Source organism: Symphodus melops (genome assembly GCF_947650265.1).
Source record: "Symphodus melops genome assembly, chromosome: 18".
NCBI lineage: Eukaryota > Metazoa > Chordata > Actinopteri > Labriformes > Labridae > Symphodus > Symphodus melops.
This window is the reverse complement of record NC_136708.1, coordinates 17,639,200-17,652,304: the sequence shown is the minus strand read 5'-3', so window position 1 is coordinate 17,652,304 and position 13,105 is coordinate 17,639,200. Positions and strand designations below refer to the sequence as shown.

The window sequence follows — 13,105 nt, the reverse complement described above, 5'->3', positions numbered from 1 at the left end:
CCACACACACACACACACACACACACACACACACACACACACACACACACACAAAAACTCAAACACTCACACACGTTCCCCTACCCCCCAAAAACACACCAGTTCTCCCTAACAGATGTCTGTATTTAAGCTGATAAACACACGTCCCCAATACACCTCCAGCCCCTCTCCACCCTCACCGCCACCCACTGTTCATTATGTCAAACTTTCATTCATCTCCTCCTCCCCTCCCCCCCCAATCCTCCCCCTTCCCCCACACTTTAATTTATCCAATTTCTCTGTGATTCACACCCATTTACCTCCTCTAAAAATCCAATCTGCATTCATCATTACAGTGGCCCCACAGTGACGTACAGAGAATGGGATGTTTTTTTTTGGCGCATCATGCCTCTATCCAACATTGATATGCATGTGTATGTAAATGAATGAACGCACACTTTACTAAAGATAGATTCATCAACTTGCTCTGAGGGACGCTAATTGCTGCCATCACCGTCCCCGCGACTTACAGACATGGAGCCTGGGGGTGTGTGTGTTTGTGTGTGTGTGTGGGGGGGGGGGGGGGGGGGAGGGGGGGGGGGGGATGCAGATACACGTGTGTGTCTGGTGTTTTTTTAGAGCCTCGTGGAACCAAGTCGGAGTGTCGACCCTGCGTGTCTTTGCCTTGTTGCTCTTAAATGTCAGTTTCCATGAACCAAATCTGAGCATCAGCTTTGACTGTATTATCCACATTTCCTGCCTTTACGCTGATTGAATGTGGCGTTCTACTTAATTGTCTGCACTGTGCGATAAAAAGCACACACTACAATTGAGAAGATTAAAAAGGTCTACAGCACTGACGGTTACACTGAAGAGTACAAACACCCGTGATACCTTTCACATGATAATGTCAATCATGTTTAGGAGCCTCAGTGAACCTCATCTTACCTTCGATGTAGTGCTTTTGGTATATTTTCAGAGCCTTGTTACATATTAAATGTCTGTTTCAACCCGTTTATCCCTTTAGTAATAATTTAACATGGCAGCAGCAGGTATTTAAAAGTCTTTTATATCTCACATGCTGAGTTCATCTGTTTCCATTTTGTGTTTCTGTCATTTTCTTTTTTTTATATCAGTTTATCCATATTCACCCTTGATGGCCATCCACACAGAGACTAAATATGCAGTCAGCATGTCTACCCTGCCAGCAGGTTTTAAAAGACTTTCAGTAGCCATGAAATATCACACAGGTTTATGTTCAGCGAATCTAAGCATTGACTTTATCTTTTGTCAAATGTCTTACCTTTGCACTATAAATCCAATATTCTCAAATTGACCTGTGTGCTCTAGGAAAGAAACTAACGTAACAAAAATAATAAGTCTATACTGCTAACAAGTATATAAAAGAGGGAGAATGTCTCACCCTAAAACATGCTCATTCTAAGCACGTTTTAAGGCCTCAATGAGTCAAATCTGATCATCAATTTTGTGATTTTGTCAACTTCACAATCTTTTCATTTATTTAAAAAAAAAGAGGGAATATAGTAAGTTAAACCATGCCATCTGGAGAATAAGTAAATGTCAAACATCTCACATGTTCATAGTCAGCAGGTTTTAGGGTCTGAGTTTTGCTTTTGTCACATTGCTTATATTTTTATGTTAAATGTCTTTTTTACATGTTCATTCTTGTGTGGTATAAACACGAAATCTAAACGTGAAAGAATGGGTTAGTCTGGCGTGCAAACATACAACATGTGCGGCTTGTTTAAAGCCTCAGTGAACCAAATCTGAGCACTTACTTTGAGCTGTCGTCACATTTTTGCAGATAATCTGAAATTGTAACTTTTTTTTTTCTCTTAAAGAAGTGAAACATTCAGTCCATCTTGAGGGATAACATGCTTATGTTCAGCATGCTTTACAGCCTCTGTGAACTAAATTCAAGTCTTCTTTGGGAGTATGTCAACAATGCTACCTGCTAGAAAAGAAAGCGTGTTACTTGTTTGAGAGCGTCACTCCACAAAAACGTATCATCTTCTTTACGTTTTTGCCAAAATTAAATGTTGTTTCAGACATGTTTCTGTTATCAAATAAAAGAGACATGAATGTATAAGACTGTTTTAATCTACAGTTTATAATAGAGTGTAAACTCCCAAAAAGTTGTCATGGTGCATGTGTTTCTAGAGCAGTACATTTGCTCAGACATTAAGGGCACAACATCGTGGCACTTCAACTTCCTATCTCACATCCTGCCTAAAAAGCCCGAGCTAAATTTAGAGTATGCATTTATTTCAGACTATTGATAAAACCCCTGTGTCTGCTCCGTCTGAGTCCTTATGGCTGAGTAAATGTCAGGCTTAGTCAGATGTTCCACTCAAAGAGGGCTCTTTCCTCTCGTATGGACAGCTTAAACACAGAAGGCCTTGCAGCTCAGACTTTACTCCCTCCCACACACACACACACACACACACACACACACACACACACACACACACAGCAGATAGTGAAACGTGAGAGAAGCGGATAATAAAACCAACAACTACCACCCATCCATCCATATCTTCTGATGTGTACTCTCCACGGAAAAACACAAAAGCCAACACACACACATACGCGCGCGCACACACACACACACACACACACACACACACACACACACACACACACACACACACACACACACACACACACACACACACACACACACACACACACACACACACACACACAGCCTTCAATAAACTGTGTTAGTGCGAACACCTGCCCTCCCTTCCCCCGCTGCTCATGCTAATATACACCAAACACACAGCCACTTTCTCACTGGGGCACAGTTGCACTATTTATTGCATTTAAAATTAACGATGAGCTATTGTGGAAAATAATAACTTGAGTGTGCGCTGGTGAGGATGGGCATTAATGTGAGTCTTTTGTCAGGCAGGTTCAAGCTGGGGCAGTGTTTCCCAAGCTTTGTTCCCCAGATATATCTTAGTCTGGGACCCCCAAGGACCCCAATCAAAAAAACAACTTTCAATTAACATAAACAATAAATAGTTTATGTTAATAAAATCCCAACAGAATAGATCTACACAAACTTGTTTTTTTGTAAAAACTATCCAGTAAGTTTTCTATCATGATTTTAGTTCGTATGTGCACATTCAATTTTGACAGCCTCAGAGTATATGAAGCCCCAGCACACCCGACCCTTGAGATCTTGTGGGGGCTCTCAGGACCCAAGTTTAGGAGCCAATGAGCTAGAGGACTGCAATCCACTTTTATTTTCCATTTTTGACTAGATTTAGGAAAAGTTTGACAGCTGGCTGAAAAAAAAACTATTTGGTTTTTCCAACGGAATAAAATGTCAAGCTAGATACAGCTTTCAAGTTTTTACGCTTCATATGAGGCTGTTAGCGCCATGGTATTAAGCACTTAGCGCCCTGTTAGCTTAGCTTAGTTTTGGAAACAGCTAGCATGATTCTTAAACGACCGAAGCCCGAAGCAGACTTACATCAAACCATTGTATTTTAATCTGTTTTCTCTCAACATATGCATCCAGTTATGTCGCTATAAAAACTTTGGTTTTACCAAGATAACAAGTTATATATCTCAAAACTTGAGAAACCAGCAGAAATTGACCCATTAGCCTATTTCAGAATATTTAAAAATGTTGTTATCCTGATTTATTTATTGGTGCATGTTAGCTCTGGGCTTCTGTATAAGACCTCTTAAGGTTAACCTGTTAAAAAGGAGTGATGAGTGAAAATCTGTATAGGGGGTTAAAGCTGGTGGACGTTTTGAAGAAAGTCATATCAGCAACTTCAGATTGTGTGCTATTTTGCTGGCAGTATCTTTATATATGCAAGACGAATCTGATTGAATTTGTATTGATCTTTTCCTCAAACACTCACATGGCCAAAATGTTAAATCCACTTACTATTTATAAAGAGCATCTGTCGATTTTCTTGCTCCCTTATAATACAAGAAAGTCATCAAAGACCAAAGACAGGTGAAAACATTTAGCTCTGGAGCTAAATGGAGATAATTTCCATATTTTAAATAGACATTCAAAAGAAAATGTCCTTCTGCTGTGTCGCTCCAGGTTGTTTTAATGCTTCAATATGGTTGAATATCCATTCTTGGAATTCAACATGATATGTCTAATTTTTTTTGTTATTTCACTTCCAAATAGAGTGAATAATGAATAAAGGTTTTTCCCCTTTTCCTGAAGTGTGCCTTGATTTTCCCCCTTTTGAAATACATGAGTGACACACCGAACACAAAGTATCCTTAAAGGTACCTGTTACATCCTTCTCCCTCATAGCTTCAGGTTGCCATTTTCAAAGCTAAGTATAGTGAGCTTATTTGCAGTAAATGTGAAGGCTGAGACGAAGTTAAAAACAAAAAAAATGAAAGAAAGAAAAAAGCAGTAAAATAGTCAGTTGTTCATCCTTGCCACTGACGGCGCTGCTGCTGGAAGAACAAAAGATGTTTCACCAGGGATACCACAGAGAACATCATGTACCAAACTCAGATGGATAGAAATACGGTGGAAAAAAAATAGGGATAACGTTTTTTTAATTTAGTTATTAATTCTAAAAGTAGATGCTGACTCATTTATTTTTGATAATGGTAAATAACGACAGGTTTGTTGATCTTTAACAAGCAAATGCAACACCATTCAGCTCATAGGAAGTTATTTATTTATAGCTGGTGGAATACAGGTTAGTTTCAGGAGTTTGGTGTGTAAAATGGCTTTTCTACTGTGCCTTAAGTGGGTGTTATTGACTCTACGTCGCTAACAATACCAGACTTGGCCAGACGTACAAGCCAGAGATAAAGAGATAAGAACAGGGAGGACAAGAGTACAAGATGTCCAAGTAGGGTTGAACCAGAGAGCGAGCTCAGGAGTGAGTCTTTTTCTCTCCAATCCTCCATTTCCACACTTCTTCTCACAGTGGATATGGCTTATTGCTACTCCATTCTCTCACTTTCTATCCTCGCTCTAAGCTGAATGTGCTTTTGACACTCTTCCTCCCCCTCTCACTTTAGAGACGGACTCTCTCACCTGAAATTAAACACAAGGCCAGGTGCCGCTCTCAAACAACCATCTGTTCGTCCCTGCCTGACTTCTTTCTCCATTTTGTTCTTTTCTTTTCACTTGTTAGCACAGAGAATAATATCTGTATAATAGCATGGAGAAGGGGAAAAAAGGCTTAAGAACAACTCTTACTTTCCAGAGAGGTGAAATGCTTAAAAAAAAAAAAAAAAAAAAAAAAAGCAGTGCCTAGTGTTAATGACATCATTCAGCTTTCTCTTCTTTCAGGTGTGCTTTCATTCTCTCCCCTCAGTCCTATAATTGCTTTCATGTTACTTCTTTTGTATCGCCTCAGCCATGAGATGCCAAAGTTAATTATTCTTTGGCAGTGCAGGTGCAATTAGATGACAATTACACCACAGCTGGTTGCAGGGGTGGAAAGCATTTCTTGTCCATGTGGGCGTGAACCGAGATAATAAGATGTTTTTTTGTCTTCTGGGGGGGGGGGGGGGGGGGGGGATTCAGGAAGCATTGAGGGGTGGAGGGGAGGGGGGTTAGCTTGGTCCACACGGCTTAGAGGTAAGAGCTTGTGGAGCCACAGGGGTAGAAACACAAGGGGAGAAGAGGGTTTTAACCATGGGGGCATCAGGCCCTGCTGAGCCGCTCCGAAAGGTCAAGAAGGTTACGCTACTGTCATGCTAACAATTGGATTTCTTTTGTTGCCACCCTAATACCAGTCTGCTCCATCAAAACCGACTCCACGGCCAACAGTAACCCCCCACTTGCCTTTACAACCATGTTCTCATGCTGAATAATCAATAACCTGGTCTGCAACTATTCTATAGATGGGGAACAAAGTCAAATTACATGCTGCAGCCAACTACTCGCTTGTGTCGTCAACTTACGGTTTCAGCTAAGGATCTTTCTTAAACCAATGAACCGTGTTTTCTCCAAAATTTTGAGAAATGCAGAAGAGTCCAAGCTGAAACCAAATGCCACTTTATGTACTACAAACAACCTAAAACAGAATACAAAAACAAACAATGAATTCACATTTTTGAGAAGCTGGAACAAGAGAACGTTTTGTGTTTTAGCTTCAAATTAAATGAATTAAATGCGACACAAAGGAATGGTGCTTGTGTCTGCCCGAGGGTTTTGACAAAGGATTATTTTCTTCACTTAATGAACTGAGTTGTCTAAAAAATGTCGTAAAATTTAGCAAAATGCTTCTAAGTAGAAGTTTAATCATTTCTCGCGTTTGTTTTTTTCCAAACGAAAAGCTTTTAAAATCAAAAAATATTTGGTTTATTGTCACAAAGGACAAAGAAAGAATGGCAGGAAATCTCAGGGTCTTGAGGTTTATAAAACTGTGGTTCACATTGTAAAGTGCAAAAACATTATTCTACAGTTACAGTTAAACGAACACCAAAAAACAACACAGTGTGAATATTACTTGGTTTTCTTAGTCTTATTAATTTATTTGGGTTTGGGTTTTAGATTTAGATAGGTTTGTTAGTGCCTGTGAATTGCAACAGGCCTTTCCCCCTCTACTTTTACGCTCATTAAGACGAAAAGAAAGACAGATTTAACAAAATAGAAAACGATCACGAGGCACAGCCCTATACATTCCCTATTGTCTTCACTCCTCCTTCAGAAACTCTGGTCACGAGCTGCCATTCACCGATGATGAATGATGTAGATTTCAACAAAAATAACCAAAAGGAAACAGGGGTAAAGCCTTGTTAGTAAAAGAGGAAGCAGCAGCGAGGCTGGGAGCGCACACTGTCTCAGTAATTCCTCGCCTTGTCGCCTTGTCTCTCATATAGCGGGTTATTATAGAGACGTGGCTGTCATGTCATATTTAGCCCTGGAAATGTCATTTGGCAGCACACCTGCTGCCTGGCTATGCTAATAAAGCTAGGTTTAACTTTGATTAGAATTCAGAAGGAGAGATGGATGGAGAGAGGGGAGGAGAGGGGAGGGGAGGGGGGAGACAGAGAAGGAGAGACAGAGAGGAAAAGAAACATCAGAGAGAATAAGAACTAGCAAAGTCACTCCAGCAGCGAGCCTCATAGCTGTCTGTTTGGACCTGTGACATGTTGCAGGATGACTCATGCCTTCACTGGATGGATATGTCTGGATGCATCACATATGAAACATAAGAGGGAGAGCAGCCTCTGACCTTTATTCCAGCGTATCAGCTGAAGGGGGGAGACAGGCCCCGCTTGTCAAACTCGGTTAATTTTCTTGTGTCACTGTGTGTTCCCGTGCGTTCACATCGCCTAGCATGCCAGTTATTATGCTCCTGTTGTGTATATATAGAATATGAGCTGCTGAGGATGTTGGAAAAAAAAACCCACACAGCCACACACTCACCCCTGGTAGTGTCTTCTGCTCGTGCAGTGCATTCTGGGCTTTGAGGGCAGATTCACGTGCACAATATGTCAGGAAGGCACATCCTGGAGACAAAGACAAAGAGGAGAAATTAGATCTGTACAATGTGAGGATGTGAAATAATGTTCATGTGCGACAAATAAACAACATACATACATGCTATAACGTATCTCTCCTCACTCCAAAATAAATCCAATAAGCTTTTTTTTTACCAATAAATTGGCCCCATTTAATCTGAGGATAGCTAGGACCACGCTTATTAAGCTTCACCTGACTGCATCAAAATAATATCAAATGGCAATTAAAGCCAGGGCTCCATCCAATCTGTAAAGTGTACACATAATGAGTAATAAAAAAAAAATGTTGCTTGTTTACATGTTTTTCTTATTGATTGCAATAAATCCAGACTTTTGCTGTCTTTTGCAAAAGCTCATAAAAATGAAATTGTGAATAATTGCTAAGCCCCAGAAGAAATTCAGCAAACTATAATAAGTATATGTGTCATAAATGTTTATTTATATTCTTTAATACTGTCAGATTGGCAATACTAGGTTATTTTTTAATCATCTTAATTGGCCATGTGCCCTGAGTGCCTGCAGGCAGAAACATACTGCAGGAGGTTATTGTCCCAGTACAAATTTGCTGTTTGATGTGAGTGTTTTATTTTACAGTTTTAGGTCAGCATATGTTCAAAGTGTCCAAATCATGCCTCACAATTTGCCAGGTGTTTTAATCTGCTCGAAAAAGAAAAAAACAAAATAAAACCAGTGAAGAGCCATGATGATGGTTAGATCTCCTCCCTGAAGCAGCAGTGGAGATCTATGGGATTAATAACTCATATTACCTGGAGACTATTCAGACACGAGCAGTCTGAGGGAGTATTTAATATCACGCTGGTCAAACTAAATGTATGCAATCCCACATAATAGAGAAAGGCCTTCATTAACCTTTTGGGCTCCTGCGAATCATGAATATTTAAATGTATGCAGAATAGGTGTTAGCGCACTGATAGCACCTGGCCTATACGTCTCCCAAATGACGGATGGTTTATGCAAAAGCCCTTGTTTTCAGCACTCAGATTTGTATTTGAAATGACAGGGAGGATCTTCATTTAGCTCGGATGTCTTTAAAAGCAGCTTCAGCCCCATCTGTCAAACAGGAATCTGAATGTGTAGAGACGTCAGTTCCAAAAAATGGAAAGCATGTTCGCAGTTTGACGAACAGTGGTAGTGCTGGGTGACACTGGCACCACACATTGACGATATCACCACAGGAGCTCAATTATGAGCTGACAAAATACTTAAACAGAGATTGATCTTACAACTACTGCTTTTTGGTCATGACAATTTGGTGGAAAGCGGAATGTGCTCTGCAACATTTTATTCTAAAATAAAATGTTTACACTTTTTCAAACTAACATTCCAGTAATGCAAATCAAACAAGTTCCAAACAATCTCTGCTTTTTGAAAGGGAGACAAAGTCCCTTCTCTTTCTCTTTCTACAACATGTTGTTTATATAACATGCTTGAGATCTGAATTTAAAGGCAGGGGAGGTAATTTTCGAAAACTAGCATGATTTTGAAAGTATCATTTTGTCCGTTGTCCATATTCACCCGCCCCCTCCCCTCTGTGCTCCCTCAAAAGCCACGCCCCTCACTTACATGCACTAGCGCCATTGGTCCAGAAGCAGATTTCAGCTCATTGATTGGTTTATAAAACACGTACCGAGTGCCGACATAGGTCGAAGTTTTTTCATGTTTACAACTGCAACAGATGATAGATTTTTTTTTTGTTTCTTTATAGGAGCACATAAATTATTAATTACTGTCAGGAACTAAAGACAATTTCAACCAAAATCCCAAAAACTGAATCTGGAGAAATGTACCTACCCTGCCTTTAAGTACATATATAAATGTATATGCTACAATTAGCTCCCTATTTATTTATTCGTTAATTAAAGCTACTGTGAGGAACTTTCAGTCTGTACTGATTTGGGCGCCCCCTGTGGACAAAGTGGTACCTGTTTTCACTTTGCTGGTTTGTCCAGTATATGGGCGAGTCGTCATTACATAAAATGTAATCCTTACCTTTTTAGTGAAGCGACTTATTTCATAAGACACCCAACCTGTAACAGTGGTTCAGATATAAAAAATGACTAACTAGAAATCATCAATCTAGTCACTAATGGTCAGTTTGCTTTTGTGGGGCAAATAGAGGCCTCAATTTTAATGTACTTTGTTTCATAGTTAAAACTAATCACAGGAGTTTTTAAGCATTAAAATAGTGGCTGATTTTCTGTAAATACTCATTCAAGTGTCATTCAATTTACGTCACTGATATGGCCTACACATTGTACATTTCAGTCAAATAAGCATTATAAGAGGTTTTTATTTTTACTTGACAGTTTTAAATAATCTTTTACATTGGCATCATGTGTGTAATTCATGGCACTATTGGACAATTACAACTGTTAATACTATTGACTATCATACAAATCATATCGAGATTATGGTCCCAAAAAGGGGCGGGACTTTGCCTCTCTATTGTAGTTTTCAGAAGCGACCATAATAGGAAACCTCCCAGAATGCACTCGGTGTCTGACGAACATTATTCGTCTTTATTTTTTCTGTTTGACACCATATTGTACAATACTTCCTTGTGTTTTCAGATTCCAATCATCATTAAGCTTCCTGGTGTGAGTGTATATTGATTATGGTTTAAGAGAGCTTTAGCCATTAATCTAAGAAACTCCTCTTCTTGTCCTCAGCCAGGATGCTGAACTTTAGAAAGATTTAATGAGCAGTCGTTAGATGTCAAAAGAAAATGTATTACCTTTTAGAATTGAAATTAAAAACAGTTTGACAAATTCTACTCAAATTGTTTGCTTTGAAAACAACATTTCTGTGAGGTGAGTGGGATATACAGTAGTTGGTTCAACCTGAAAACATCTAGTGTGATCATCATTCTTTTTATTCAAGTCATGGCTGATTAATTTTAGTCTTTCATTAAAATATGAGGATTGAAAGTTTATTACCAGCTGTAAATCAGACTTTGGTCTAAGATTAAGGCAGCTGGTCTTCAGGCTTTGGCTGAATGAGGGTCCTTAGAGGTTCCAGAGAGACAACAGCAAATTGAGGAACACTTTAACCTCAGACATGTTCAGAGAGAATGACATCTTGTCTAGAGGACATCATGAAAACTTTGACTATTTTGACCTCCCTAAGACATGAGCACATCACTTGGGAGTTATTGGTCCTTCCTCACCTTTATGCATCCCTGTGTATTTGTCCTTTATCACCGTCAGCTCATAGATCTTCCCAAACTGCTCAAAAATGGGCTTTAGGTCCTTCTCCTCCAGGTTTCGGGGTATCTGCCCGATGAAGAGCTTGATTGCGTCAGGCTCCTTCATTGAGAAGTCTGGAGAGGAATAAAAAAGAACCACAAACACACACACACACACACACACACACACACACACACACAGTGGAGGAGGCGGTCAGGAGGAGCAGACAGGAGCCTGCCTGCCTGCGGGGCTTAAATTCACACTGCACAGGAGGTGCAAACAGGAGGCCGGGGATGGAGGTGCAGATGGGAGGCTGAAATAATTATATTTCTCACACCCTCTGAGACATGCAAGTGCTTCTCTGGTGGTACATTTTAGGTTGTTTGGGGGGGGGGTGGTTATCACAAAAATCAAAATAAAATATATAAGTAAATGTTTAATTTGAAGGTAAAGATATATATTCATGTATAAATACTCTAAATTAGTGTTAACTCTGTCAGCAGATTGTTCACTAACACAGATTTATTAATAGAGATTTCTATGTGGAAATTGTACTAAACCTAGTGATGATATTTTGTTTAAAATGGGTTTATTCACTGGCATCACATCGACAATCCCATGTCATTATCAAAAGTTTGATTTACATAAAGAGGAAAAAGGCTGTTCTTTATTTTTTATCACCGAAAATGTGATTTAAATACTTTTATTTGTTGTTAGTGAATGAGCATTTAGGATCATTGGCAGCTATAAACCAAACACATCTCTTACCGAAATAAAACTGATTTTAAAAAACATGCATGTGATATTGTAGTAAATAGTAAGCATGTACACTCCTCCCTTGCTCTGATTTCGGTCGAGGCCGCCTATTTTCATCCAGAAACATGACAGCGTATCCTCTCGGTTTGTCAACACAGCTGGAGACCTGAGCTCTCTTTGTCAAGACGTGTGTGACAAAAACAATGACGAGAACGTGATTTTACATACACACACACAAACGCAAACAGTATAAAGAGAAAAAAAAAATACTTATTTAAAAAAAAAAACATACCTGTGGTGCTGCTCGTGGCAAAGAATCGGCGTGATCGAAAGCTGGCTGCCTTTTCTTCTTCCCGCCGCTGTTGTTTTAATATTGACGCTCAATTATTCAGTTCATTTGTGTGCTCGAGCGTCTTTGAAATCCTGTAACAAGTTAGGCCTTTAAGACAGAAGTAACATCCAGCCACGGTCCTTTATTCGGCATGAGCGTGTTTTCTAGCTCTGCCTGTTGTTTCCTGCCCTTTCCTGAAAGACGCGATGTTTTTCTTTATCACCTCGTATAAAAATAAACAAAATCTCCCCCTGGCTTTGCTGAATGAAGAGTGTTTTGATGGATGAATTTAGGCTTCCTTCAGTAGACCGTAGGGAATTGGCAGTCTGGTTGCTTGTCCTCTCCTCTTCCCTCTCTCCCACTGACTATGTGTGAGTGTGTGTATGCGTGCGTGTGTGTGTGTGTGTGTCTACTCCTTTGACGTCGTAAGCCGGTGTCTCCCTCCCTGTCCATCTCAGCTCCACCCCTCCTCCCTTGGGCTGTACGAGCCGTGATGTCTGCTGCCAGGGACCGTCGCTAACTTACCAGCTCCGTGAAAGGCGTGCAAGAGGAGGAAGGGGAGCGAGAACACAGCACAACACAAAATAAAAGCTGCAGAGTAGTAACAAATGTCCTGATTGGAGCTGGATTGCTTTATGTCATCAACGTTTAACTCACAAAAGGGATTGTTGACTTATTTGCAACTTTACCTTTTTAATGTAACATGATAACTAGCCAATAACTACAAACTATAATACACCATTACATTTCCAGTCTCTACTTGTGCTAAAACTAGCTAAAATACTGGACGGCTACAAAATACAAGATGAGCCAATGAATCAAGAACGCAGGTTTGATAGGAGCTGTTTGAACCTATGTTATAAAGGCAAATAAATGTTACAGAACAATGCTGAGGCAGAGGCTATGTGCCTACTAAAACAAGTCGTCATACCCCTATAAGCCAAAAATAATAATTTATTTTCTTTATGCATTTTGACAGTGAAATGAATAGGCCTACCTCTGTTTGTTTGGAAAAAGACGATTGATGGCTTATCACAGTTAAGAGAAACACATGTTGCCATTTAGCATTCATTTTCTGAATCAATTAACCGCGATTCAATAATTACTGTAAGTTAAACATAAAGCAATGCATAAATAGGGTGGTAAAGAGAGTTGGATGTCTAATATTGCAGGGCTCTGTATTATTTTTGTTTTATCTGGATTTAGTAAAAATCAGACAGTCCCTGACATCAATGGATGCAAATCCGCCTTTTGTTCTCGACGTGGAGCTGGCCACGGTGCTGAAATCGGTCTCTATAACTCGTGACTTTATCATCATGGTTATAATATTCCC

The 13,105-nt window shown here is 39.7% G+C and overlaps 1 protein-coding gene across 4 annotated transcripts in view; it reads right to left on the bottom strand.

Annotated features, from left to right (window-relative positions):
• Positions 1 to 12,276, bottom strand: part of celf3a (cugbp, Elav-like family member 3a) — a 29,572-nt gene extending 17,296 nt beyond the window's left edge. The window contains exons 1-4 of one of the 4 annotated variants that reach the window (XM_079367574.1): positions 11,996 to 12,274; positions 11,734 to 11,864; positions 10,667 to 10,819; positions 7,385 to 7,467 (exon numbers count right to left, since the gene is read on the bottom strand). In XM_079367574.1, the coding sequence (XP_079223700.1) occupies positions 7,385 to 7,467; positions 10,667 to 10,811 (228 nt within the window). In that variant the 5' untranslated portion in view covers positions 10,812 to 10,819; positions 11,734 to 11,864; positions 11,996 to 12,274. Of the gene's footprint in view, positions 1 to 7,384; positions 7,468 to 10,666; positions 10,820 to 11,733 lie in introns of all 4 variants that reach the window. The other 3 variants (XR_013781153.1, XM_079367575.1, XM_079367573.1) reach the window with 3 other exon arrangements.
• Between the last annotated feature and the right edge of the window lie 829 nt (positions 12,277 to 13,105).